Below are 26,005 nucleotides of genomic sequence, written 5' to 3'. Positions count from 1 at the left end.
CAGCGTCCTAACCACTGGACAGCCAGGAAGCCCCACGCCACCTACCACGTCTTACAGCGGCTCCCCCGGCGCTCAGGCACAGTCTCAACTTTCCTTCCCTCCCTTATCCCTTGTCTCTTCTTTTTCCTATTTCCAAACTGCAGACACACAAATTATAGATGTTTTTCACATGCAGTATTATCTTAGTCGCTCCCTGTTTCACATAATTTTCCTCACCTGTTCAAACTCAATCAGGCACAACCACTACATGCTTTGTTACGTACTGACCCTAGGGAAACTGTTTTTATACCTTATGGTAACTGTCTGGTTTATTTGTTTGTTCTCCTTCACTGAGTAGTGAGCTCTTGATAGACAGGTTTGTCTTTTACTTAGCACTAATATTCAATATCTAGGATCTAGAAAGAAGTCTGGAACATAACAGAGACTTAAATATTTGTTGGATGAACCCATGAGCTATTATGGTGAACAGTGTCACCCCCACAAAAAGATATGTTAAAATTCTAACCCTCAGTATCTCAGAATGTGATCTTATTTGCAAACAGGATCACCGAAGGTACAATTAGTTAGAAGAGCCCAATCTGGAGTGGGCTGGCCACAACGCAATCTGACCAGTGATCTTATGAAAAGAGGAGACACAGAGAGATGAGGGGTGAACACCATGTGATGCTTTCTACTGTTGTTCCCTTCTGCATGGTTTGACGTTACCCAGCTTCTTAGATATGGCCCAAGATCACCAGTCAGTTCTGACAGGACTTACGCTGGTCACTCGACGGTAGATCTGTGCAGCGTTCTGGCACTCTGAGTACGGGTATTCAGACGTGGCCATCTCGAGCATGCACATCCCAAAAGCATAAACATCAACGGATTCATCGTACTTCTCTTCATACATCTCAGGGGCCATGAACTCTGGGGTACCTTAAATTAAAAGAATGATTCAGACTCAATTTGAGGAGAAACTGCAGACGTACTCATGGGGAGGGCGGGCAGCAGAGGGGCTCACCTGTGAGACAGAAGAAAGTGGAAGGGGTAAAGATAAAAGAAAGACAGGTAGGAAGTGGGGGGAGAGGAGAGAAATCACCTTAGTCTGCTCCATCAAATCTGTCACAGACCTCTCACAGCAATTCCTTTATAAAAAGAAAAGGACCACGCATCTGTTTATTTACTGTTTCAAGTGGATTACTGTTATACAATGTCAAAATAGAGCCTCACATAAAAGATAAACTGATATAACTCATATGAAAACAAATGGAAGAAAAAGGTAAGAGAACAGCAAAGAGTAAAGCAGAGAAAATGGCATCTATCTGTAAGACAGGATGATAGGTTAAAAAGATAAAAATACTTGTCTGCCCCCTACTGTATGAGAGCTGTAAAGTTAACATCTAGAGCTAGTCTCTTGCCAATAACAGTACACTGATCAATTTCACTTTTAAGGCAGTTTTGCAGTAAAAAAAAAACAAACAACCTGACATTCAGCGCATTTTAAAAATAATATAGTGTAAACGTCTGTGAGGCCACTCACCCTCCCCGTAGTTTGCAAATCTACTGCAGGGGTAAGAAATGTAGTGAGGGACACCCTATACACACACCATTCAGTCTGTATTTGAGTTCTCATAGTGAATTAAAAGTGTGAAGTGTGTGATTCCACAAACCAAGTTTCCAATGTTTCCAAAGAAATTAAGCCCAGATACCTAAAATTACAGAACATTTCTAAGAACAGGCTTGCACAATACAATCTAAACAAGAAAGAAGAAAAAACTCTTGGGCCCGAGATTAACATACCAAAGACAATCAAAGAACTGTTCTTTATAGGCAACAGGGAAGGCAGAAGGGAAATTCAGCTTTAAATAACTCCCCAGAACACTTATTTGTTTTAATCAGGATGTGCAAATTACTGGTATTCTATGTTCTTTCTTACAAAAAATAGGATTCTAGCCCACTTAAAAATGAGTAGTTTTCTTACTGCTGTCATCATCACCTTTTGAGAGAATAGAGTTCATGAAGATTTCAAGCTTTCAAACTGTCGCACCCTCTTCAGAAGGGAAAGCTTATAAAACAATAGGCATTAAACTATATTTCCAGCTGCAGTGTCCTGACACACAGCGTTGTCCTGTAAATCAGTGATTGTCGAGGAGGGCAACTGGCCCCACAGGGGACATATCTGGCTGTCACGACTGGAGGGAGGTGGACAAATGGGAATGCTACCAGCATCTAGAGAGCAGAGACCAGAGATGCTGTTAAGTCACCTTAGAACACACCAGACAGTCCTCACAACAAAGAACCATCCAAACCAAAGTGTAAATAGTACTGAGACAGAAAACTGTTTTAAGCAGATCTTTCGAAGAGCAGAAGAAAAAGTTGATAATGAACCATTATATTTTTACATTTTAAAATAGTTTTAATAGGCAGATTTTTTTGAATACAAATATATACAACAGACCTTTTCAGAAACTAAATTATATATAAATTCAATTTCTTTCATGGGGAAAGTTAACACAGTTTATCTATTATATAAGTGTATGATACTAAGCATCAACAAAATGACCCAGGAAGCTGATAGTTCTATTACGTAAGGTTTTGTCAACAAAGTTCACCTTACTTCTCTTCATATAACTTCACAAAACAACAATTGTCTTTAGGATGCTTCTAGAGGCATAAATACAGAGAACTCCATATCACTTCCTGGGTTCAAGCTATGAATTTCTGAAGGTTTATTTCACATTATAAAAGCTCTGACAGAGTCAGGTTTCTAAATAAAGTGAATGTCAGAAAGCCAGTTAGACTTTCACAAGGTACCTGTGAAACATACCTATCACACTCTTGGCAAAAGAAGCCCGCTTCAGGGTGGCCAGACCTAGGTCTCCAATCTTGACTGAGCCTGTGGGGCCAGTGATAAAGATGTTGTCACACTTAAGATCCCGGTGAATAATAGGTGGAGTTCGAGTATGAAGAAACTGAAGTCCTTTAAGAATCTGACGGCACCAGCTTCTCAAAACTTTGATCTTCATCACCTTAAACCTTTTCAGGTACCTAGAGAAGGCAAGGTACACCAAACAGGTTATCGATGATATGCGTTTACTGCTTTGAAGAGTTCCATTAAATTCTAGCATATCTGAGATAGGAATATCAAATTTAGAATATTAAGATTCAGTAACCTAAGGTTAGTACTACTTTTAGCAAGGTTAAAGGGGATAGGGTAACAAGTAGTTGGCAAGCAAATTCTGATAATAAAGCACAAAAAACAAATTCCTTAAAATTAGATCACTGCCAAGATGACTGACAAGAGGTAGAGTCTGACTTCTAGTAAATGGTGGAGCAACCCTTACTGGAGGCAGATATAAACTCCAGTGAATATACGTGCATGAGGGAACACACACACACCTGAAGATTCTATAGACCAATCAGAATCAGGCACAAACTGGAAGGGAGGACAGATGAGAAAAAAGGGCAAGCACTAGTCTGTGCAGGTTGCTCAAACCTGGACACGAGCCTGTAGCTTTATTGGCTGAGGAATAAATACAAGGACAGAGTTCAAGATGACCATAGCATCTAAAACAGTGTGTTCAATACAACTTTCTACAATGAAAGTCCGTCCAATACAATACCTGCTAGACAAACGAGAATATTTATATTTAAATAAATTAGATACATTAAACTTAGAAAGGTCATCTCCCAGCTGCACCAGTCACATTTAAAGTGCTCAACAACTGCACATGGCAAGTGGCCACCATTTTGGACGGTGCAGATTACAGAACATTTCCATCACCACAGAAAGTTCTGTTGGACAGCAGAAATCCTGAAAGGTGGCAGGGGAGGGGGAATCCAGATAGGAGGTAGAGAAGGGGCACTCCAAGTTCTGCATATTCACTCTGCCCAAATCTCTGGCTAACCTCTCAAATATGTGTGTATGCAGCAGATTACAAGCAACCCAACTAACACTAAAAGAATCGAGTTTTCTGACTAACTGAGGTCAGATGCTATTTCATCTGGAAATACTCAGGGAAAAAAATGAAGCACACAAATGGTAAATATAAAAGAATACACTTTCCTAGCACTATCTTTATGTTACATGTGACTACCTAAAGGAAAATTTATAACACTGTGTTACAGGATCTATACAACAGACATACATAACATAAAGCTTATAGCATAAATTATAAGTACTAGAGATAAATGGGCCTGTATTTGTGCTAGTTTTCTTTATTTTGCATGAAATTGTACAGTATCAACCATAAGCATGCTGTGAAAAGTTAAAGATTTAAATTTAAATAAAGATTTGAAGATTTAAACTGAGAAAAAAACACCTAAAATGTACACATATACACAAGGAAGATTAACTAAAAAGCTAATATAGAATCTAATATGAAATTTTAAAAACAAATTTAAAAAGGAAATTCTGCTTCACTTGGGGGGGTGGATAAGAGATAATTAAAGAGAACTTTTAAGATTTAAGTTGGTTTTATGGTTTAAAAACATATAAAGAATTAATTCTGGAGGATGAGGAAAAGGTTGTCAATGAAGAGTAAGGCATTTACTGAAATGAAGGAAATGTTTTGTATGTTAAATGTTCTGTTTTTTTTAAAAACAGTTTTGATCAAAACTCATCAAATGACAGAACTATGATTAATATTTTCACTGCTTATAAATTTCATTATAAGGAAAAATCAAGCATACAAATATTGGAACTTTGATGAAATGTGTATGTACTCAAGTGTTTACTGATGTCTGCAACTTAATCTGGAATGAAAAAAGAGGGGGATGACTAGATGAACATATTTGGTAAAGCAGACATAACAGAGGTTAACTAAATTAAAGAATCCAGGGAGAGACTATGTATGTGTTCACTATATAATTCTTTCAACTTTTATGTATAATTGGAAGGTTTTAGAATAAAATGTTGGGAAATGTCAATTATCTCTCATTACAATTTGAAGAAAAAACAAAGAATACACACATATATAAATACATTTAAGCTTATATATGCATGAAGAAACAATGAAAAATAAGAATTAAAATCATGACTTTTTAAGAGAAAAAATATTGGGAAAAAGATGAGGCCAGCTTGTATCTCTTTCACACCTACAAAATGATAAAATATAATAGATTCTCTATTAACCTTATATCTTATAACCTTATTAAATCTGTTTAGAATCACTGGAATTTTCTATGTAAACAATTACATAATCTGCAAACAGGAGAAGTTTTATTTCTTCCTTTCCCATCTTTTTGCTTTTTCCTGGTTTCCCCATTCTTATTCTGGGCAGGCCCTCTAGAACAATACGGAATATAAGCAGTGAAAAGGCATCTGCGCTTTGTTCCTCACCTCCCAGGAAGCAGTGATGTATAAAGCTTTTCCACGGATGCTCTTAGCAGTCTGAGGGAAGTTTCCTACCACCCCTAGTCTGCTAAGAGTTCTTAGTAAGGAATAGATGCTGATTTGTCAAATACTTTTTCCACATATACTGAAATGATCATACAGTTGTTATTCTGTTAATGTGTTGAAAAACATTAATTCGTTCTATGTTAAACCAACTTGGCGATCCTGGGATAAACCCTATTTGTCACTGACATACTGAAAGTCCCACGGATAGCAAGGCGATCAAACCAGTCAATCCTAAAGGAAATCAATCCTGAATATTCACTGGAAGGACTGATGCTGAAGCTGAAGCTCCAATACTTGGGCCATCTGATTCGAAGAGACGACTCACTGGAAAAGACCCTGATGCTGGGAAAGATTAAGAGCAAGAGGAGAAGAAGGCGACATAGGATGAGATGGTTGGATGGCATCACTGACTCAAAGGACATGAGTTTGAGCAAACTCTGAGAAATAGTGAAGGACAGGGAAGCCTGGCGTGCTGCAGTCCATGGGGTTGCAGAGTCTACTATGTCTGAGTGACTGAACAACAACAGTGTGATGGCTAGAATCCAACTTGCTACTATTTTGTAAAGGAATTTGGTACCTATATTCACGGACACTGCTCTATAAAGTTCTTTTGCTGTATCTTAAGATTTTGGTATTGGGGTTATGCTGGCTTCAAAAAAGGAACTGGACACTATTCTTCCACACTGTTATTTGAGAAAAGTCAACACACTTGGTCCCCCTCCACTAAAATAAAGTATGATAAATACACAGAACATAAAATGTACCACCTGAAGTGTTGAAGTGTTAGTCACTCAGTTGTGTCCAACTCTGCGACCCCATGGACTGTAGCCCACAAGGCTCCTCTGTCCATGGGATACTCCAGGGAAGAATACTGGAGTGGGTTGCCATTCCCTTCTCCAGGGGATCTTCTCGATCCAGTGATTGAACCTGGGTCTCCCACATTTAGGGCATCCTTTACTGTCGGAGCCATGCTCATATTATTATGCACAATCATCACCACCATCCATCTCCAGAACTCATCTTATGAAACTGAAACGCTATACCCTTTAAACAATGACACTCCACTTCCCCTTCCCCTGAGGCCATGCAACTATCACCTAACTTTCTGTCTCTATGAATTACCTACTCTAAGTATCTCATGTAAATGGAATCATACAGTATTTGTCCTTCTGTGACTGGCTTATATCAGGTAGCACAATGCCCTTAAAGTTCATTCCTGTTGTAGCATATACCATAAATCTCCTTCTCTTTTAAAAAGGCTGAAAAATATTCCATTGTACATATACACCACACTTTGCTTATCCATTCTTCCACTGATGAACACGTGGGTTGCTTCGACTTTGGGTCCATTGTGAATACTGCTGCTATGAACACGGGTGTACAAGTACGTCTTTAAGACCCCGCTTTTAATTCTTCTGGGTATATACCAAGAAGTGGAATTGTTGAACCATATGCTGATTCTATTTTTTTATTTTATTGAAGTATAGTTGATAATGTGCTTTAATTTTTGCTACAGAGCAAAGTGACTCAGTTATACATATATACAATCCTTTTCATATTCTTTTCCATTTCTATTTTTTATTGAGATGTAATTAACGTATATTGGTTTAAGGTATACAACATGATGATTTAAATATGTATATATTGTGAAATGATCACCACAGTAAGTCTAGTTAAAATCCATTACAAAACTCCAACTTTTTTTTTTTACTGTGATGAAAACTTAAGATCTACTCTCTTACCAACTTTCAAATATACAGTACAGTATTATTAACTGTAGTCACCATGCTGTACATTACATTCTTAAGACTTTTATTTATTTACAACTGGAAGTTCGCACCTTTTGTCCACCCACCCATTTCATACTCCCATGCCCTTGCCCCTGCCTCAGGCAATCACCAATCTGTTCTCTGTCATCTATAAGTTTGGCTTTTTGGTGTTGTTCATATGGTATTTGTCTTTCTCATTCCATTAGCACAACCCTCTCAAGAGTCCATCGATGATTTTGGCAAGGTTTTCTTCTTCATGGCTGAAGAGTATTTCATTGTAGATATACATACCATATTTTCTTTATCCATTTATCCATCAATAGACATGTAGGTTGCTTCCATGACTTAGCTAGTGTAAATAATGCTGCAATGAACACGTGGGTACATAATTTAAAGTCAGTGTTTCAGTTTCTTTGGATAAATACTCAGAAACTGAATTGTGGGGTCATATAGTAGTCCTATTTTTAATTTTTTGAGGAGCCTCTGTGCTGTTTTCCATAGTGGTTACACCAATTTAATCCCCACCAACAATGCACAACAGTTTTTTCTTTTCTCCATAGTACTTGTTATCTGTCTTTTTGATAACAGCCTTTCTTTCTTTAAAAAAAGAAATAATTTATTTATGTTTGGTTGCTAGGTCTTTGTTACTGCACGTGGGCTTTCTCTAGCTATGGCGAGCAGGGGTTACTCTAGTTGAAATGTACAGGCTTCTCACTGCTGTAGCTTCTCTTGTTGCAAAGCACAGGCTCTAGGGCATGCTGGCTTTACTAACTGCAGCTCGTGGGCTCAGCAGTTGCAGCCCATGGTCTCCAGAGTACTGGCTCATTAGTTATGGCACACAGGGTCAGTCACCAACGGCAGGTGGGATTTTCCCGAACCAGGCATTGAACCAGTCTTCCTAGCATTGCAAGGGAGATTCTTAACCATTGGATCCTCAGGGAAGCCCTGATAATAGCCATCCTAACAGGTAATCTCATTGTGGTTTTCATTTGTGTTTCCTAATGACAGGATATTGAGCATCTTTTCATGTGTGTATTGGCTATTTTTGTATCTTCTTTGGAGAAATATCTATTGAAATTACTTGCCCGTTTTTGAATTGAGTGTCAGCAGGAACGTAAAATGAGACAACCATTGTGGAAAACAGTTTGGTGGTTCCTCAGAAAGGTAAAGAATTACCATATGACTCAGCAATTCTACTCACAGAAACGTAAATCTAAAAGAAATAACACCAGGTACTCAAACACTTGTACACAAATGTTCAGAGCAGCATTATTCCCAACAGCCAAAAGGTACAAACAGCCCAAATATCTATCAGCAAGTGAATGGATAAACAGATTGTGGTTTATCCACAAAACACTATTTAGTCATAAAAAGGAATAAAGCACAGATATATGCCACAACAAACCTTGAAAAGATGGTAAGTGAAAGTAGCCAAAACAGACACATATTTTATATTCCATTTATATGAAATATCTTGATCAGATAAACCCTTAGAGACAAAATAGTTGGTAGGGAGAATGGAGAGTTGTTTGATGGGTTTTAGTTTCGGAAGACGAAGAATTCTTGAGATTTGTTTACATAGCAACATGAATGTATCTTACAGTACTAACCTATATACACTTAAAAATGATGAAGACAGTAAACTTCATGTGTTTTTACCACAGTAAAAAAAAATTCCCATCCATAAATCCTAGAGATCGTCTAGTCCAACCATGCACTTTACACATGGAGCACTGAGGCCCAGAGAAGAGGCTCTCATTGCCTTAAATCACAGCTGGCCGAAGTCAGAGCAGGGAGCAGACACCAACTACGGTCCAGAGCTCTTTCTACTTTACCTCTTGCTGCCTCTGCTATGAGGCTCAGAAACTGAAACAGATGATGATGGAGAAAGAGAACGTTAAACTTAAAAGAAAAATGCCTAAAAACTTAATTGTGTGAAATTAAAGAGAAAATATACTGAGTGTGATGGGGGGGTGGGGTGTTCTTTTAAGGAGCCAAAAATGTTTAGGAACTTGACAGATGTGGTTATACAACAGTGTAAATGTAGTAAATACCAATGAATTGAATACCTTAAACAGGATAATTTTATGTTGCATGAATTTTATCAAAATTTAAAAAACTACTGTGTACTGACAGAATGACAACCCACTAAGTATTCAAACCAGAAAAAGAATCTCAAGATGAAGATATACAGAACTATTATCACACAATTTTCCTTAATTTCACAAATTTCCTTAATTCATTCAAATATTTATCAAGTCTCAAGTACAGCACCAGGGAGCACAGTCTAGGAAAAGAAAGAGACATGTGAATAAGAAGAATCCTGGACAACTTAGAATAAAGATGTTGCCATAAATATTAGAAAAGTTGGAAGGGAAATTAGAATTTGCAGGGGGAGATAATCTGTTGGCTTTTCACATGTCACTTTTGTGTATCCACGAGCACAGGCACAGGGTACATCCAGGAGATACAGGACCATCCACGCTTGACCTATCCATATTCCTGGAAGAAGTGACTGATCTAGCTGTTTTGGCTTCAATTTCTGATGCTCCTGTGGGAAACTGAATTATCTGTATAAATGTCACAATACAATTGGCATTCAGTACAAATTTGCAAAGACATAGCAAAAACTGCCCAACATGAAGTGATAAATCGGTAAAACTTGTCAATAAGCTTCAGCTTCATTTCAACCACTAGAGGGCTACCTTGTCACTTGATTTCTGATCTCTCAGCCACTCAACTTTAGAAACGCCATTCACCATGACTTAAAAGTAACTAGGCTTACTCTGCGACTCCATCTCAGTTAATACTTCAGTTCAGTTCAGTTCAGTCGCTCAGTCGTATCCGACTCTTTGCGACCCCATGAATCGCAGCATGCCAGGCCTCCCTGTCCATCATCAATTCCCAGAGTTCACTCAGACATGACCACCAAGTCAGTGATGCCATCCAGCCATCTCATCCTCTGTCATCCCCTTCTCCTGCCCCCAATCCCTCCCAGCATCAGAGTCTTTTCCCATGAGTCTACTCTTCGCATGAGGTGGCCAAAGTACTGGAGTTTCAGCTTTAGCATCATTCCTTCCAAAGAAATTCCAGGGCTGATCTCCTTCAGAATGGACTGGTTGGATCTCCTACCAGACCACTTTATACACCAGAGAACCTTGTGAGCAGGGCATGTGCTCCCATACTAACATTTCCTCCTTAGGATGCTGGGCAACAAGAACTGATAGGGCCTGAAATAAGAGATTCAAGTTCTCTTCTATTTCCTGGTCAGCTTTTCTAACAGTGATAAACTTACGTTTTAAGAGTTCCAGATGTCATCAGTTCAGTCACCAATACTATGCACTTCTTTCCCTTTACTGTGGATTCCCAGGAATCATAGAATCGAACAATATTGGGATGCTGAAGACCCTTTAACATTTCAGCCTCTTCTTTAAATCGCTGCCTCTCAGACTTTGTTAACTTTCGATCCTATAATCAAAAAGCAAAAGAGAAAATGGTTTAAGATTAGGAGTTTAGGACTAATAGGTATACACTACCATATTTAAAACAGATAACCAATGGACCTACTGTATAACACAGGGAACTCTGCTCAATATTCTGTAATAAACCAAAAGGGAAAAGAACTTGAAAATGGATACATGTATATGTATAACTGAATCACTTTGCTGTATATCTGAAACTTAAAAAAAAAAAAAAGACACAGAATATGATTTAAAATTAAAAAACACACCAAGCCACATAGTCACACTTAGATGATAAACATGGACTATATTATAATGACCAACAATGTTAAAATAAAACATCCTAACACTGAAGTTACTAATAATAACTTCATCAGCCTGTTACGGGGAGTATGAGAACAGGCTAAAGTGTGTTTAAGAAAACTCTCGATTATAAGGTCATGCTTGAGATTATTTTACTATCTTCACGGTTAATGTGTGCTTCAGATACACAGTGTTTAGGTACAGTTATTTTACCAATTCCAATGTAAGTCACCTATTGACAGAGACATGCAATTTAATAATGAAACAAGATTGCATTTTGGAAGTAGTGAGATCTAAATTTCTCCCCTCTCCTCCGCAAGGAAATTGAGGGATGACTGTGTATGCCTTCACCTCATAGGACTGTTGTAAGAAGTAATCTACTAGGTATGTTTCTATCACATATTTAAAGTGCCTGGCACTTTATGGGTTAATTCACTTCTTATCTGAGGTAAATGGAGAAAAGCACTTAATCTGATGTTCTTCCTTTGACAAAGCACCATACACACAAACTCTGCATTGCCCTGTAAATTAAAGTTGAAACTGTCAACTACCAAAGCACGTAATACATATTTTAACGAACTATTCCAGGCATACAATAACATAATGTGTCTAAACACCAAAGACGTAATGTAAACTCTCCTGTGTAACTAGATAGCCTTTCCCATTGCTGCCCTTAAATAATTCTTGGTAAAGAATCCGCCTGCAATGTAGGAGATCCCAGTTTCATTCGTGGGTTGGGAAGATCCATTGGAAAAGGAACAGGCTACCCACTCCAGTATTCTTGGAGTGGCTCCCATGGCTCAGCTGGTAAAGAATCTGACTGCAATGGAGGAGACCTGGGTTCAATCCGCCAGTACTAGGACCGACTTCCACTACTGCTACTACTACCCTGATAAGATATACCATCCCTATCTTAAAATACCGCACTAGGCATTCTGTGAAATTACGCTAGTCATTAGATCTTCTAGGAGAGCTTATAAATATATACATTAATAATACATACTATATCACAAATTCAAAAGGTTTAATAACTATTTTAATACAATTTGTTTTCAATATACTATGTATTTTATTATATGAACCTAAAACATTATTCTAGCTTTCATTATTTAGCCTTCTGGGGCATAAAAAACCCAATAAGTACATCTGTTAGGCTAAGCTAGCAGTAGAATTACTGGATCACAGGGAACAGGTATTAACAAACTGCTTTTATAAGGGGCCATGCCTGGCACTGCAGTGCTATCACTCCATGTAAAAGTGAAAAGTGACACTATTAATCATTCGGTTTTGCTGGACTCTTTGTGACTTCCAAGTAATCCAAGTTCAAATCCTTATCTCATACTTACATGAACACAGCTCCCAGACCATGAATTCTCAGGGTAAACTTTTTTTCACGTGACTTGGGAAAAACTGTTGTTTCCCTGACTCAGAAACTGAAATTTTCTCTAGTCTGTCTTTATATTAAAGGTGTTGTTCCTCTTTAGGGCTTCCCAGGGGGCGCTAGCAGTAAAGAACCCACCGGTCAATGCAGGAGATGAAAGAGACGTGGGTTTGATCCCTGGGTCAGGAAGATCCCCTGGAGGAGGGCATGGCAACCCACTCCAGTATTCATGCCTGGAGAATCCCAAGGACAGAAAAGCCTGGTGGGCTACAGTCCATGGGGTCACAAAGTCAGACATGACTGAAGCGACTCAGCACACACATTCCTCTTTAAGGAACAAGTTTACTGGATCTCAATTCCAATAACTGCTTGGGCTTGAGATTTCATCTATTCTTGGGGAGATGATAAAACCATAAGTTTAGTTCAGTCGTTCAGTCATGTCTGACTCTTTGCAATCCATGGACTGCAGCACGGCAGTAATCCCTGTCCATCACCAACTCCCAGAGTTTACTCAAACTCATGTCCATTGAGTTGGTGATGCCATCTACCACCTCATTCTCTATCGTTCCCTTCTCCTCCTGCCTTCAATCTTTCTCAGCATCAGGGTCTTTTCAAATAAGTCAGTTCTTCACATCAGGTTGCCAAAATATTGGAGTTTCAGCTTAACCATCAGTCCTTCCAATGAATATTCAGGACTGATTTCCTTCAGGATTGACTGGCTGGATCTCCTTGCAGTCCAAGGGACTCTCAAGAGTCTTCTCCAACACCACAGTTCAAAAGCATCAATTCTTCAGTGCTCAGCTTTCTTTATAGTCCAACTCTCACATCCATCCATGACCACTGGAAAAACCATACCTTTGACTAGATGGACCTTTGTTGGCAAAGTAATGTCTCCGCTTTTCAATATGCTGTCTAGGCTGGTCATAGCTTTTCTTCCAAGGGAGTAAGTGTCTTTTAATTTCATGGCTGCAATCACTATCTGCAGTGATTTTGGAGCCCAAAAAAATAAAGTCTGACACTATTTCCCCATCTATTTGCCATGAAGTGATGGGACCAGATGCCATGATCTTAGTTTTCTGAATGTTGAGCTTTAAGCCAACTTTTTCACTTTCCTCTTTTACTTTCATCAAGAGGCTCTTTAGTTCTTCTTTGCTTTCTGCCATAAGGGTGGTGTCATCTGAATATCTGAGGTTATTGATATTTCTTCCGGCAGTCTTGACTCCAGCTTGTGCTTCATCCAGCCCAGCGTTTCTCATAATATACTAGCATATAAGTCAAATAAGCAGGGTGACATGCTTGACATAATCCTTTTCCTATCTGGAACCAGTCTGTTGTTCCATGTCCAGTTCTAACTATTGCTTCCTGACCTGCACACAGATTTCTCAAGAGGCAGGTTTAGGTGGTCTGGTATTCCCACCTCTTTCAGAATTTTCCACAGTTTGTCGTGATCCACACAGTCAAAGGCCTTGGCATAGTCAATAAAGCAGAAATAGGTGTTTTTCTGGAACTCTGTTGCGTTTTGATGATCCAGCGGACATTGGCAATTTGATCTCTGGTTCCTCTGCCTTTTCTAAAACTAGCTTGAACCTCTGGAAGTTCATGGTTCACGTAGTGTTGGAGCCTGGCTTGGAGAATTTTGAGCATTATTTTGCTAGTGTGTGAGCTGAGTGCCATTGTGTGGTAATTTGAGCATTCTTTGGCATTACTTTTCTTTGGGATTAGAATGAAAACTGACCTTTTCCAGTCCTCTGGCCACTGCTGAGTTTTCCAAATTTGCTGGCATATTGAGTGCAGCACTTTCACAGCATCATCTTTTGGGATTTGAAATAACTCAACTGGAATTCCATCATCTCCACTAGCTTTGTTTGTAGTGATGCTTCCTAAGGCCCACTTGCCTTCACATTCCAGGATGTCTCACTCTAGGTGAGTGATCACACCATCGTGATTACCTGGGTCATGAAGATCTTTTTTGTATAGTTCTTCTGTGCATTCTTGCCACCTCTTCTTAATATCTTGTGCTTCTGTTAGTTCCATCCCATTTCTGCCCTTTATTGAGCCCATCTTTACATGAAATGTTCCCTTGGTATCTCTAATTTTCTTGAAGAGATCTCTAGTCTTTCCCGTTCTACTGTTTTCTTCTATTTCTTTGCACTGATCACTGAGGAAGGCTTTCTCATCTCTCCTTGCTATTCTTTGGAACTCTGCATTCAAATGGGTATATCTTTCCTTTTAAACCATGCCTCTTAGTCAACAAGACTGGCAACTGTCCCAGAAAAACCCCAGTGTCAATTCACTTTTCCTACTCTGGTTTCTAGTTTCTTCTTTGTTTTTAAACCTTGGAAATCGTCCTGACATCCCCATAAGCTCAACTATGCATTTAAAAGGATAGGATTTTGTAGTTCTTCTCATTAAAATTTTCAAAGTATCTGGTATTATACAGTGGGAAGAATTTTCAGCTTGTTTCATTTTTCATTTACTGACAATAGGGCTTATTAATGTTTTATTAAAAAAATATTGTTTACCATACATTCTTACACGTCATTTCAGGAAACTATTCAAAAAAGAAAACCTAGATCACCTGTTGACTCTCATACATTACTGCTGAATTATGAAAACTTAAAGAAACTGTAACGTTAATCTACTCTCAGAACAATCAGAAGACTAATCACACACGAGCCAAATGAATTATAATATTCTACCTACCATTAAGTAATATTTAATTTTTATATTTCCAATATATAGTCTACTACTTGTCTTGATAAGTACTCTTATTTTCTGAGACATGCAACATTCATTTCAGTTTTAGCGATTATTATATCTCTTCATAAATGGTTAATTAAATTTTAAATACTTGAGTACCCCGTGTCAGGCAATAGGATACGACAAACCTAAGAGACAAGTTTCCTGCTAGTCTAGACCTTCCAATGTAAGAGGCAGAGGCATTAACTTCATTAGATATTAAAAAGAGAAAATATTTTTATTTGTATTTATGAAAAGAATACTTCGAGAGCAAGTACTCGCTATAAGACCCAATTCTGTGTGCACAAGCTAGTGTTGTCCCCACCATAGCAGGCTACCCTAAGCACTGAGATCATGGGCATGGAGCTCTAGTGTTAGAATACCTGAATTGCTTAAGAGTCTGTAGAAAGTGCTAAAGGCAAACTTGGAAATGCAGGATATAGACTGGAGGCAAGGAGGCTCAGAACTTTAATAACCTTGAGCTACGAGATTTAAACTTACTTACTTAAATGTTTATTCAACCAGAGTTAAGAGTCTCTGGAAAGTGTATCACTTACAGTAGACCACTGCAGCTGAAACCTGGAATTTACATTGTACAGGATAAGGTAATTTACAGTACTTAGTAGTAAACAAAATGTTTTCTCTCAACTGGTATAGCCAGAAACTGTCACTAGAGGTTAACCAAGACTGTGGCATAATCACTCTACATTGTTACTTAAATTTTAATTTAAAATCTACATAAAGATTGTTTTTATGATATCCACGAGTGTTTTAACGTATACAAGACTTGTAAACCTTTTCTCCAGAAAACTCAAACCAAAGTAATTTACTCATGTCTTTCTCTACTGCCACCATCCTATTTCATTCAAGCTGTCACGACCTCCCTCTGCAGTAAACCTACTAGCTGTTTCCACACATCTAATCTTATTACCCCTGTATGATGTGTATTCCACTCTATCCAAATACAGTCAGAATATTTTAACATCAATTTAATCAATTCTATGGTATGCCCACTTCATTGATTCTTAGAAATGTCATTTTCCACATTTTTAACATCTCTGAAATTAGAGCACATCATACAATTGGAATCTTAGACTCAGTGAAGTACTGTATGCCATAATCCTGTTTAAAACTCTCTAATAGCTTTCTGCAGCCTTTAGGATAAAGGTGGAAAACCCCTACGACCTACGATGCCCTACACGATACAATCCTTGCCCACTCTTAGAGCCTTTTTCTTGTCACTCTCAGGTTTCCCTTCTCAAGCATGGCATGCTTCTTCCCATTCAGGTCCCTCACACATGCTTCCGTCTATACAGAATGCCCTTCCATGGAGCTTTTATGCCCGGTTAAAGTCCAGTCATTCACAAAGGGATAGCACTGTTGACTGCCCCCTACTCTAGGTTAAATCATCCCCTCCCGCCTATCTGTACAGTGACATGAACCATCTATATGCCTATTTCAGAGCTCTTAGTCACAAGTAATATTACAGTGAGGCTTTTTCTAAAAGCAGTGACAAAATGCCTTTTCAGTGTTCTATCTTTAGCATCTGACAATCTAGCATTGTTCAACTGCCATGTGTTAAATGAATTCATGAATGTGCTTTCCAAAAAATAAAGTGTGTGTACATTCTTCACAAATAGTTAGCATTTCCTCAGGAATAAAAAAAATTCTTATGACTTAAAAAAGAAAGGTAAGGATTAAATTTGGGCCTCTGAGACTCAGTAACTTAACACAACTCAGACACTACGACCAGTCTGCAAAGGTCAAGGCTGCCATCATTTTTATTTTTTAAAGGATTTGTTAAAAGCTATTGTAAAAAGTCTGCCAACTACTCATTTATAGGAAAATATAAAGAGGGGGGGCACGCTTTTAACAAAACAGGGACTTCTTACTCGACAAACATCTACAACCAATTTTCTTCTACAGAATAAATACACTGAGTGCAACTTTTATCTAATTTTGCCTCAAAGTCATCTATACTGTAAATGGAGACTATTTTATGTGTCTATTATAGATTTTTATCCTCCCTGAAAGCTACTGATGACTTATTTTAAGGCAACCTTGCTTTAAGTCTTTAACATTAGAAATATGAGCACAGGACTTCCCTGGTCGTCTAGAGGTTAACTTGGAATGCAGGGGACATTGGTTTGATTCCTGGTTCAGGAAGATTTCTACATCCCGAGGAGCAACTAAGCCCGTAAGCCACAATTACTGAGAGCACCTGCAGCAACCACTGAGCCAGCACCTAATAACTACTAAAGCCCTCAGGCCCTAGAGCCTGTGCTCTGCAACGAGAGGCCACCACAATGAAAAGCCCACATGCCATAAAGTAGCCCCCACTTGCTGCAGCTAGAGAAAAGCTCATGTGCAGCAATGTAACACTCACCACACCTAAATATTAATATGGATTTAAAAAAACTATGAATATAGATTACCAACTAAGTAGAGAAAAAGTCCAACCAAGTAATTTGGTGTTTCTTTCAATAATCTGTTAACTTGCTCTAGGACTTCTTAATCTAGGACAATTTCATATCTCAGAGAACTATACTATTTTAGCACCCACAAGAATTTGTAAAACAATGTAAAAGAGATCAAAACTAACATAAGCACACAGACCATAACAACACCTGGGGCTTTTTAATTAATATTTGTCAAGTGTTTGCTATTTGCACTAACTGGTTGTTGTACTTCTGTTCCCATTCTCAGAAAACCCATGAGATACAGAAATTTAGTCTTCCTCAAATTCACAGAAGCACAAATTAAATGAAGATTTGATTCACAGCTCATGTTCCATTCACTAAACTAGACAAACATATCTTAATTTTTATATAGCTCCTAGAACATTTTTCTTCTCAGAAGAGCCATGTTGATATTTGTTATTAACTAGGGATCACTGAAAAGAACTAGGCACTTTACTAAATTATAAATTATAGTTGAAGGTAAAACAGAAGGAGTATACATTGTTTAAATACTATCATTTGTCAAATATAACAAAAAAGAAGTAAACTCACAGATACAGAGAACACACTTGTGGTTACCAGCGGTGGAGGGGGCCAGTACGGCATGGCGGGGATGGGAAGCACAAACTACTGCATATATGACAGGCTATATAGACGTGTTGTACAACACAGGAAACACAACCAATATTTTTTAATAACTGTAAATGGACTGTAACCTTTAAAAGTTGTATTAAAAGAAAAGACTTGGACACTTAAACATTGCTAACTGACAATCAAATTATCATGAAGTCAATGGTAAAATTTATTTTTTATTTTATTTTTTGGCCACATCACGCAGCATGTGAGATCTTAGTTCCCTGACCAGGGACTGAACTCAAGGTCCCTGCATTAGGAGCAGAGTCTTAACCACTAGGGAAGTCCCTATTTCTAACTGTAAGTATCAAAGAAAATTTCAAGCAGATTACCACAGCTGTTGCTTTTTGGCATCTTTTTCTCCAACATTATCAAACTGGGTATTTCTGGGGGCTTGATACACTATCCCTACTGTAACACTCATTACCTTCGGTGTAAATGAGAGCTGATGCAGCTAACCCACTCTATTCATTTCATTCATTTCTTTCCACCTACATAAAATTGTTTTGACAGGCTAAATGAACAAAACCAAGGATCACTGTCACATGGCCTCCCATAACATGCACAGTTCCAGGCAGCTAGGGGTGGAGGTGGGGAGCTTAACAACAAGTGAAACAACCGTTCATCTCAGTGCCGTCCAAATAACAGTGCTCAGGAGATTATCTGCTGATGCAATTTCTTCTTGGGTGAGAAATGCAATGTATAATGACCTACAGCAATTGACAACTCCAGTTCCTTGCTCTGTATATTTTAAACATCCTCTGGAGGCATTTCTCATCCCTAAATTTCAGTATTCTCTAAAACAGCAATCCTATGCCTTCCTATTGATTATTTTATCAGCCCCAGAAACAAACCTTCCAAACAAATTGATTAACTGAAACAGTGAGCTTGATTTTCATAAAATCAAGTCAGAAATATTTCCTTTATTAGTTAATTAACATTTGTACCCCAAAAAAATTTGACACTTGAGTCTTATTAACATTTAAACTTCTATGCATTTTATTTTTAGCAATATTCAAAATTTTGCTACTAAAATAAGAACACATGTGATAAGTCTACACATCAAAATATGGGTGGAGAGCAGTGTCTGGAGCTCCTTGATTAGAGTATGTGAGGTCAATGCTGGAGTCCTCCCTGTTTATCACTGTCTGCACCACACTGACTTCGCACAGCCCTGAGCACCTACTCCATCTTTTACAGTGATATGAATTGTTGGGCGTTGGAATATGGAAATAAAAACTTGTCTTCAGGCATAGAGAACAGCAGTTTGAACGACTGTTTGGGCCCATGCAGCATGGGTTCCAGTAAATATTTCCTGAAAATTTAAAGCATTATTCTGTATTTTGAAAGAAAGTTATCACATAAAGTAATCATGTACATGACTAAGTCCAGATTCCTCTCTCACACAGGCCTTCATGGTCTAAAGTAACAATTCAAAGATAGTATTTGAATTGAAATACTTTACAAAGAAAAGTATTTTGTACTCTTAAAGACTTCTATCTACTGAATACTTTGCCTTTTAACTACAGGTAACATATTCTTCTTGAAAATCCCCAAATAATCAGACTTGAGGCTTGAAGGCTTGAGGAAAGGTGGGGAAAATAACTAATAGAAGCAAAATAATGATGCTCATGCAAAAACTCCTGTTAACAACAACAACAAAGATTAATAGGGCTTTTAAGGTGTTGTGAAATACCATGTGAAAATTAAACCTGAGTTTTACATGGCCAAATCTACAGAGTAAAGCCATGGTGGCTCAGTGGTAAAGAACCTGCCTGCAATGCAGGAGACACAGGTTTGATCCCTAGGTCGGGAAGATCCCCTGGAGGAGGAAATGACAACCTACTCCAGTATTCTTGTCTACGAAATCTCATGGCCAGAGGAGCCCGGCTATAGTCCATGGAGTCGCAAGTCGGACACGGCTGAGAGACTGAACAACAAACTCCTTCTACAAATTTCATTATGACCTTCCAATATGATATCCTTAGGAACAGGGTCTATCCTGTAGAGAAGAGAGTCTGTTTGAATTTTCCTCAATAGGTCAACGGATAGATTAAAAAAAAAAAAAAGGTCATCAAAAGAAGAGCAAAAAAAGAACCTAGCTGTTTTAACTCCTCCTCCACTGCTCCCTTCTCCCTCTGGCTCATCTTTATTCGCATTTTATTTTCTTACAAAATGTTCTCTGTTTCAAAGCAGGAAGAAAAAATAATCTACTTACACAAGAAAGTCTAGAGTGCTCTCTCAAACCAGACTTGTGCTAATTTATTTAGTAGTTCTACCACTAAGCATCCTCCACGTCACCCCAAATCTGGGCCACAAACAAGTAAACGTGGGGCTTGAGATTCTCACCACCCTTCTCTTTTCAGAGACACAAAACCAAAAGGAAATAAAAAATATCTGAAGCCTGGTACATATAGAAAGCTTTATGTTAAGACTAAAAAATGTAGCAGATACTTGTAACAGCTGAACCACAAAAGAGTAAACATATTTAGTCCTATCAGAAAATAGCTATTTTCACTAAATGACTTACAATATCTATTGTTTACAATACAGCAAAATTCAGAACACTACCTAGTCTCATAAATAGGCTTCATTGAGATAAATTAGATTTATCTGAACGTGAATGCAGTTAACTGAGAGGGCTAAATTCCAATGGTTGTAGGGTAGGAACTTATTCTAAAACTTCCTAAGGAAAGAAAAGAAGGCGGCCAAGGGGGGACAAGGAGAGTTGAAGCTGGATGCAAAGATCAAAAAACTCTTGATTATTTACAGGAAGAAAATTTTACACTTCAGAGACAAAAGTTACTCTGCAATGGATACCGAAAACAAAGTCCAAATGAAATGGGGTTGATGAATGGTCACCAAGGGAGAGACCAAGGAAACAAAACTTAGTGGGTCATCCTGGTAAGAACTGGCCAGCACGGGAACTTAAACGCGGTGGGTACACACCACAAAACAGCAGGTGTCTCATCACAGAATTCAGAGTCTGATGTCCGGACTGTTTTGTTTTGTTCAGGAAAGAAGTCAATAAAATAAAGTCCAGTATATAAGAACATGGGCTTCCCTGATGGCTCAGTGATTAAGAATCCACCTGCCAATGCAGGAAACTCGGGTTCCATCCCTGGGCTGCGAAGATCCCCTGGAGAAGGAAACGGCAACCCCCTCCAGTCTTACTGCCTGGTAGATCCCACGGACAGAGGAGCCTGGTACAGTCCATGGGGTCACTAAGAGCCAGACACGACCAAGCATGTAAGAATACAATGCATGAGCTTTTCTGTGTGCCCGACAAGATATCAGTCCAAGAAAATTAGAACAAAGCAAAAAAACTTTAATTAAAAAAAAGGAGAGAAGACTCTTTAACATAGCCATTCATATGAACTTTAAATACTTATATGCCCTCTTTTCTTCTAAAATCCTCTCATTAGCTCAGCCTTAACCTCTCTCTTTACCATATCCACTTCAGGGGCAGTGAATAAATACTTCAACTTTACAAGTAAACTCAAAAGTACAGACAGCAGTAAGATTTGAAGAGTAAGGAATGAAAAACAAAACCAGAAAGCCTGATCTGCACAAGGACATCCATCTTTAGAGTTTTACACTGAGAATGAATACTTGATATCCTCACGCTTATCAAGGTCAGACTATTTTAATGTATTGTTTTGCCAATTCTGGAGTACAAATTATTATTTACAAATGTCTACTGGACATTTTACGGTCAACAACTCAATGTATCTCCTACTTTACAAAGTTTCTTCCCAAACTCAGCTTATACACTTCAATTTCCTTGTTTCTCTTTGCCTTTCCAAGTAGTAAAGGTGGAATCTCCTTTAATCTCTGAAATTGCATCATTTTCCACATTTCATTTACATTATTGCAACCCAGTAGAAGGTACAACTACGTCCTATTAAAAAAACCTATCACCTAATTATGCTTTTTTCCACCTCATTCTATCCTTCAGATTCATATGTTCTCCAAAATACTTTTTAATCATACCAAGTCCCCTGCTCTGAAATAGTGAGTGTAAAATTAGCCAGTCAATTTTGCCCCATTACAAGAATCTTCTGGGGTATTTGTAGCCAAGGATTCTCAGGCACTGCCCTCACCCTAGTGAATCAATCAACAGGGAAAAGAATTTCTTACGACCACTAAGTTTGAGAAACCCTCGGATACATCAAATCCATATTCCAAAGCCACTCAGATCCAACTTTTCTTTCACACTTTCCAAAACAACCCATACAGGTAGGAACAAATCCTGTAATCCACACAGCATACTCATCTCTTCTTCTGCACTCCTGTAACTCAAGAAACTGCCATGAGTTTCCTTGCTGTAAAATGCAAACATCATCCTTCTTGACTAAGTTATTCTGAGGAATCAACATACTGCCTGCAAACTTTTAAAACTGTGAAAATCATTACACAAAAGAACAGAATTTTTATGTCAGATACTCCATTCATAGGGATTTATTCCTTGATATATATTTGTGAATATAATTCACATTTGGCCAATTTTACACTGCAGTGGAATAGACTACTGAAGAAGTCATCTGGAGAAGTTAGCATTATCTTAATTTGGGACTGCAAGACATATCAGGCATGGGTAAAACAATTCTGGAATCTGAAGTCAAGTGGACCTTAAGAACCATCACTACGAACAAAGCTAGTGGAGGCAATGGAATTGAATTCCAGCTGAGCTATTTCAAAGCCTAAAAGATGATGCTGTGAAAGTGCTGCAGTCAATATGCCAGCAAATTTGGAAAACTCAGCAGTGGCCACAGGACTGGAAAAGGTCAGTTTCCATTCCAATCCCAAAGAAAGGCAATGCCAAAGAATGTTCCAACTACCACACAATTGCACTCATCTCACACACTAGCCAAGTAATGCTCAAAATTCTCCAAGCCAGGCTGTGAACTTCCAGAGGTTCAAGCTGGTTTTAGAAAAGGCAGAGGAACCAGAGATCAAATTGCCAACATGCGGATCATCAAAAAAGCAAGAAAGTTCCAGAAAAACATCTACTTCTGCTTTATTGACTACACCAAGGCCTTTGTGTGGATCACCACAAACTGTGAATTATTCTTCAAGAGATGGGAATACCAGACCACCTGACCTGTCTCCTGAGAAATCTGTATGCAGGTCAAGAAGCAACAGTGAGAACCAGACATGGAACAACAGACTAGTTCAAAATTGGGAAAGGAGTATGTCAAAGCTGTATATTGTCACCATGCTTATTTAACTTACATGCACAGTACGTCATGTGAAATGCCAGGCTGGATGAAGCCCAAGCTGGAATCAAGATTGCCATAAGAAATATCAATAATCTCACATACACAGATGATACCACCCTTATGGCAGAAAGTAAAGAAGAACTTAAGAGCCTCTTGATGAAAGTAAAAGAGGAGAGTGGAAAAAGTTGGCTTAAAAGTCAACATTTAGAAAACTAAGATCACGGCATCTGGTCCCATCACTTCACAGCAAATAGATGGGGAAACAATGGAAACAGTGACAGACTTTATATCTTTGGGCTCCAAAATCACTGCAGATGGTGACTGTAGCCACGAAATTAAAAGATGCTTGCTCCTTGGAAGAAAAGCTATGACCAACCTAGACAGCATATTAAAAGGTCTGTCTAGTCAAAGCTATGGTTTTTCCAGTAGTCATGTATGATGTGAGGGTTGGACTATAAAGAAAGCTGAGCGTTGGAGAATTGATGCTTTTGAACTGGAGTTTTGGAGGACTGCAAGGAGATCAAACCAGTCCATCCTAAAGGAAATCAGTCCTGAACATTCACTAGAAGGACTGATGCTGAAGTTGAAACTCCATCCAATACTTTGGCTACCTGACGTGTAGAACTGCCTCATTTGAAAAGACTCTGATGCTGGGAAAGACTGAAGGCAGGAGGAGAAGGAGATGACAGAGGATGAGATGGTTGGATGGAATCACTGACTCGATGGACATGAGTTTGAACAAGCTCCAGGAGTTGGTGAAGGACAGGGAAACCTGGCATACTGCAGTCATGGGGTCACGAAGAGTCGGACACGACTGAGCGACTGAAGTGAACTGAAAAGAATGCTGTGCTCTGACTTAAGAGAATGGATTACAAATTTATATACATATGAAAGTGAAAGTGTTAGTCATTCAGTTGTGTTGGACTCTTGGTGACCCCATGAACTGTAGCCCACCAGACTCCTCTATCCATGGAATTCTCCAGACAAAAATACTGGAATGGGTTGTTATTTCCTTCTCCAGGGAATCTTCCTGATCCAGGGATCAAACCCAGGTCTCCTGCATTGCAGGCAGATTCTTTACTGTCTGAGCCATGGGTTTCCCAAGTTATATATGTATATTGTGGCTCAACTAGTTGAACAAAAGATTTAAGGCAGTCTGCTTTTTTAACTACATTAGCAACCAGATGATAACCTAAGTGGCAATTTATATATTCAAGTCATTGTTAATTTTGTTCATAAATTAAGTTTGGCTGTAAGCAGGCTGGAATGCCCTAAAATGTCAGCAAATTTCCCAATTAGTTACTCTGAATTCCTTTAGCAGTTAAAGGGAGTATTTCTGCAGTTATCATTAAAAAGACATTCTCAAAGGAGTATTTATAAAGGAAGACTGAAACAATAAACATTAATTTGATTTCAGTTTAATTTGCAAAACTGAAAGTATATTTTGATTTTATAGTTGTATAAGATCTATAAAACACAAGGAATATATATTGTTTTCTACTTACACAAATAATATGTTAACAATTTAAGTCAACTTCAAAGCCATTAGGAGGCTACCATAAAAACAAAAAACAAAAACAACTTGGAAATTTAAGTGTTAGCAAAAATACAGAGAAACTGAAACCTTTGGGCATTATTGATAGAAATATAAAATGGTACAGCCACTGTGGAAACGTCTGGCAAATTTACTCAAAAATCTAAACAGAATTACCATATAATCCAGCAATTCAACCTCTAGGCTTATACCCAAAGAAACTGAAGCTGAGACTCACACAGATAACAACTTTTATACCACTGTTCACGGCAATAGTATTCACAGTAGACAAAGTGTGGAAACAACCCAACTGTCCAACAACAGATTAATGGAAAACAAAACCTGGTAAATATATAAAATGGAGTACTACTGAACCAAATAAAACTGTCATATTTGTCAGTCATAATGACTGAATACAATAGTATGAGTCAATCTAACGTATGACTGAATTATTTTCCTTTTCATGTCTTCTCCCAGCAGTCTGGAAGGTACCTTATTTCATTCTATCAGAGTTTCCTTTTACTTGTCCAACAACATTCTTTGCCTTCCATCTAGAGTCAGGCTCTCTGGCCTTACAGCAGTTTAAACCATGTTTACCACCTTCCTTACCTCTTCTTGCTACAGTTATCTGGAGATTGATTAGTGCTTCCTTTTTGATTCCATAGACTATTCATCACAAATTCCCTTTACAGCCATGCTTACATTTTTAACAACTTCATTTATATTGTCGGTCATTACAAAATGGCTTCAATTCTTGATGCCTTAAGTCCTGTTTCAATACTCTAGCTCCTTTAAATAGTACATGCCATGGTCTTCTGGGAGTCTGACTTTGGATCTTTAGTATTAATAACTGTATTTCTCCACATGGACATGTATAAGCTGCCCTTCTTCCCAATCTTTAAAGTTCAATTATTTTGCTAGATTCTTTGTCTAAGATGTGTATTTGTTGGTTTTTGATGAGAATGAAGTAATGAGTTCTTTCTGTCTATATGCAAAGAACTTTTTTAACTCAGAAAAACCATCTCCTAGGCTATCAATTATTGATTGGTCCCTTTAGAAACTCAACTATCCATAAATTATTTCTCTCTTCTTTGAATTCACTTCTCATTATTACTGACTTTCTG

General features: G+C 38.2%; 1 protein-coding gene across 1 annotated transcript in view; it reads right to left on the bottom strand.

Annotated features, from left to right (window-relative positions):
* Positions 1–26,005, bottom strand: part of WNK1 (WNK lysine deficient protein kinase 1) — a 126,647-nt gene that overhangs the window by 63,474 nt on the left and 37,168 nt on the right. The window contains 3 exon segments of the mRNA XM_068971973.1: positions 758–915; positions 2,807–3,027; positions 10,445–10,617. Coding sequence (XP_068828074.1) covers positions 758–915; positions 2,807–3,027; positions 10,445–10,617 — 552 coding nt within the window.

Source organism: Capricornis sumatraensis, chromosome 4, assembly GCF_032405125.1.
Source record: "Capricornis sumatraensis isolate serow.1 chromosome 4, serow.2, whole genome shotgun sequence".
Lineage (NCBI taxonomy): Eukaryota > Metazoa > Chordata > Mammalia > Artiodactyla > Bovidae > Capricornis > Capricornis sumatraensis.
This window is presented reverse-complemented; position numbering and strand designations above follow the sequence as displayed.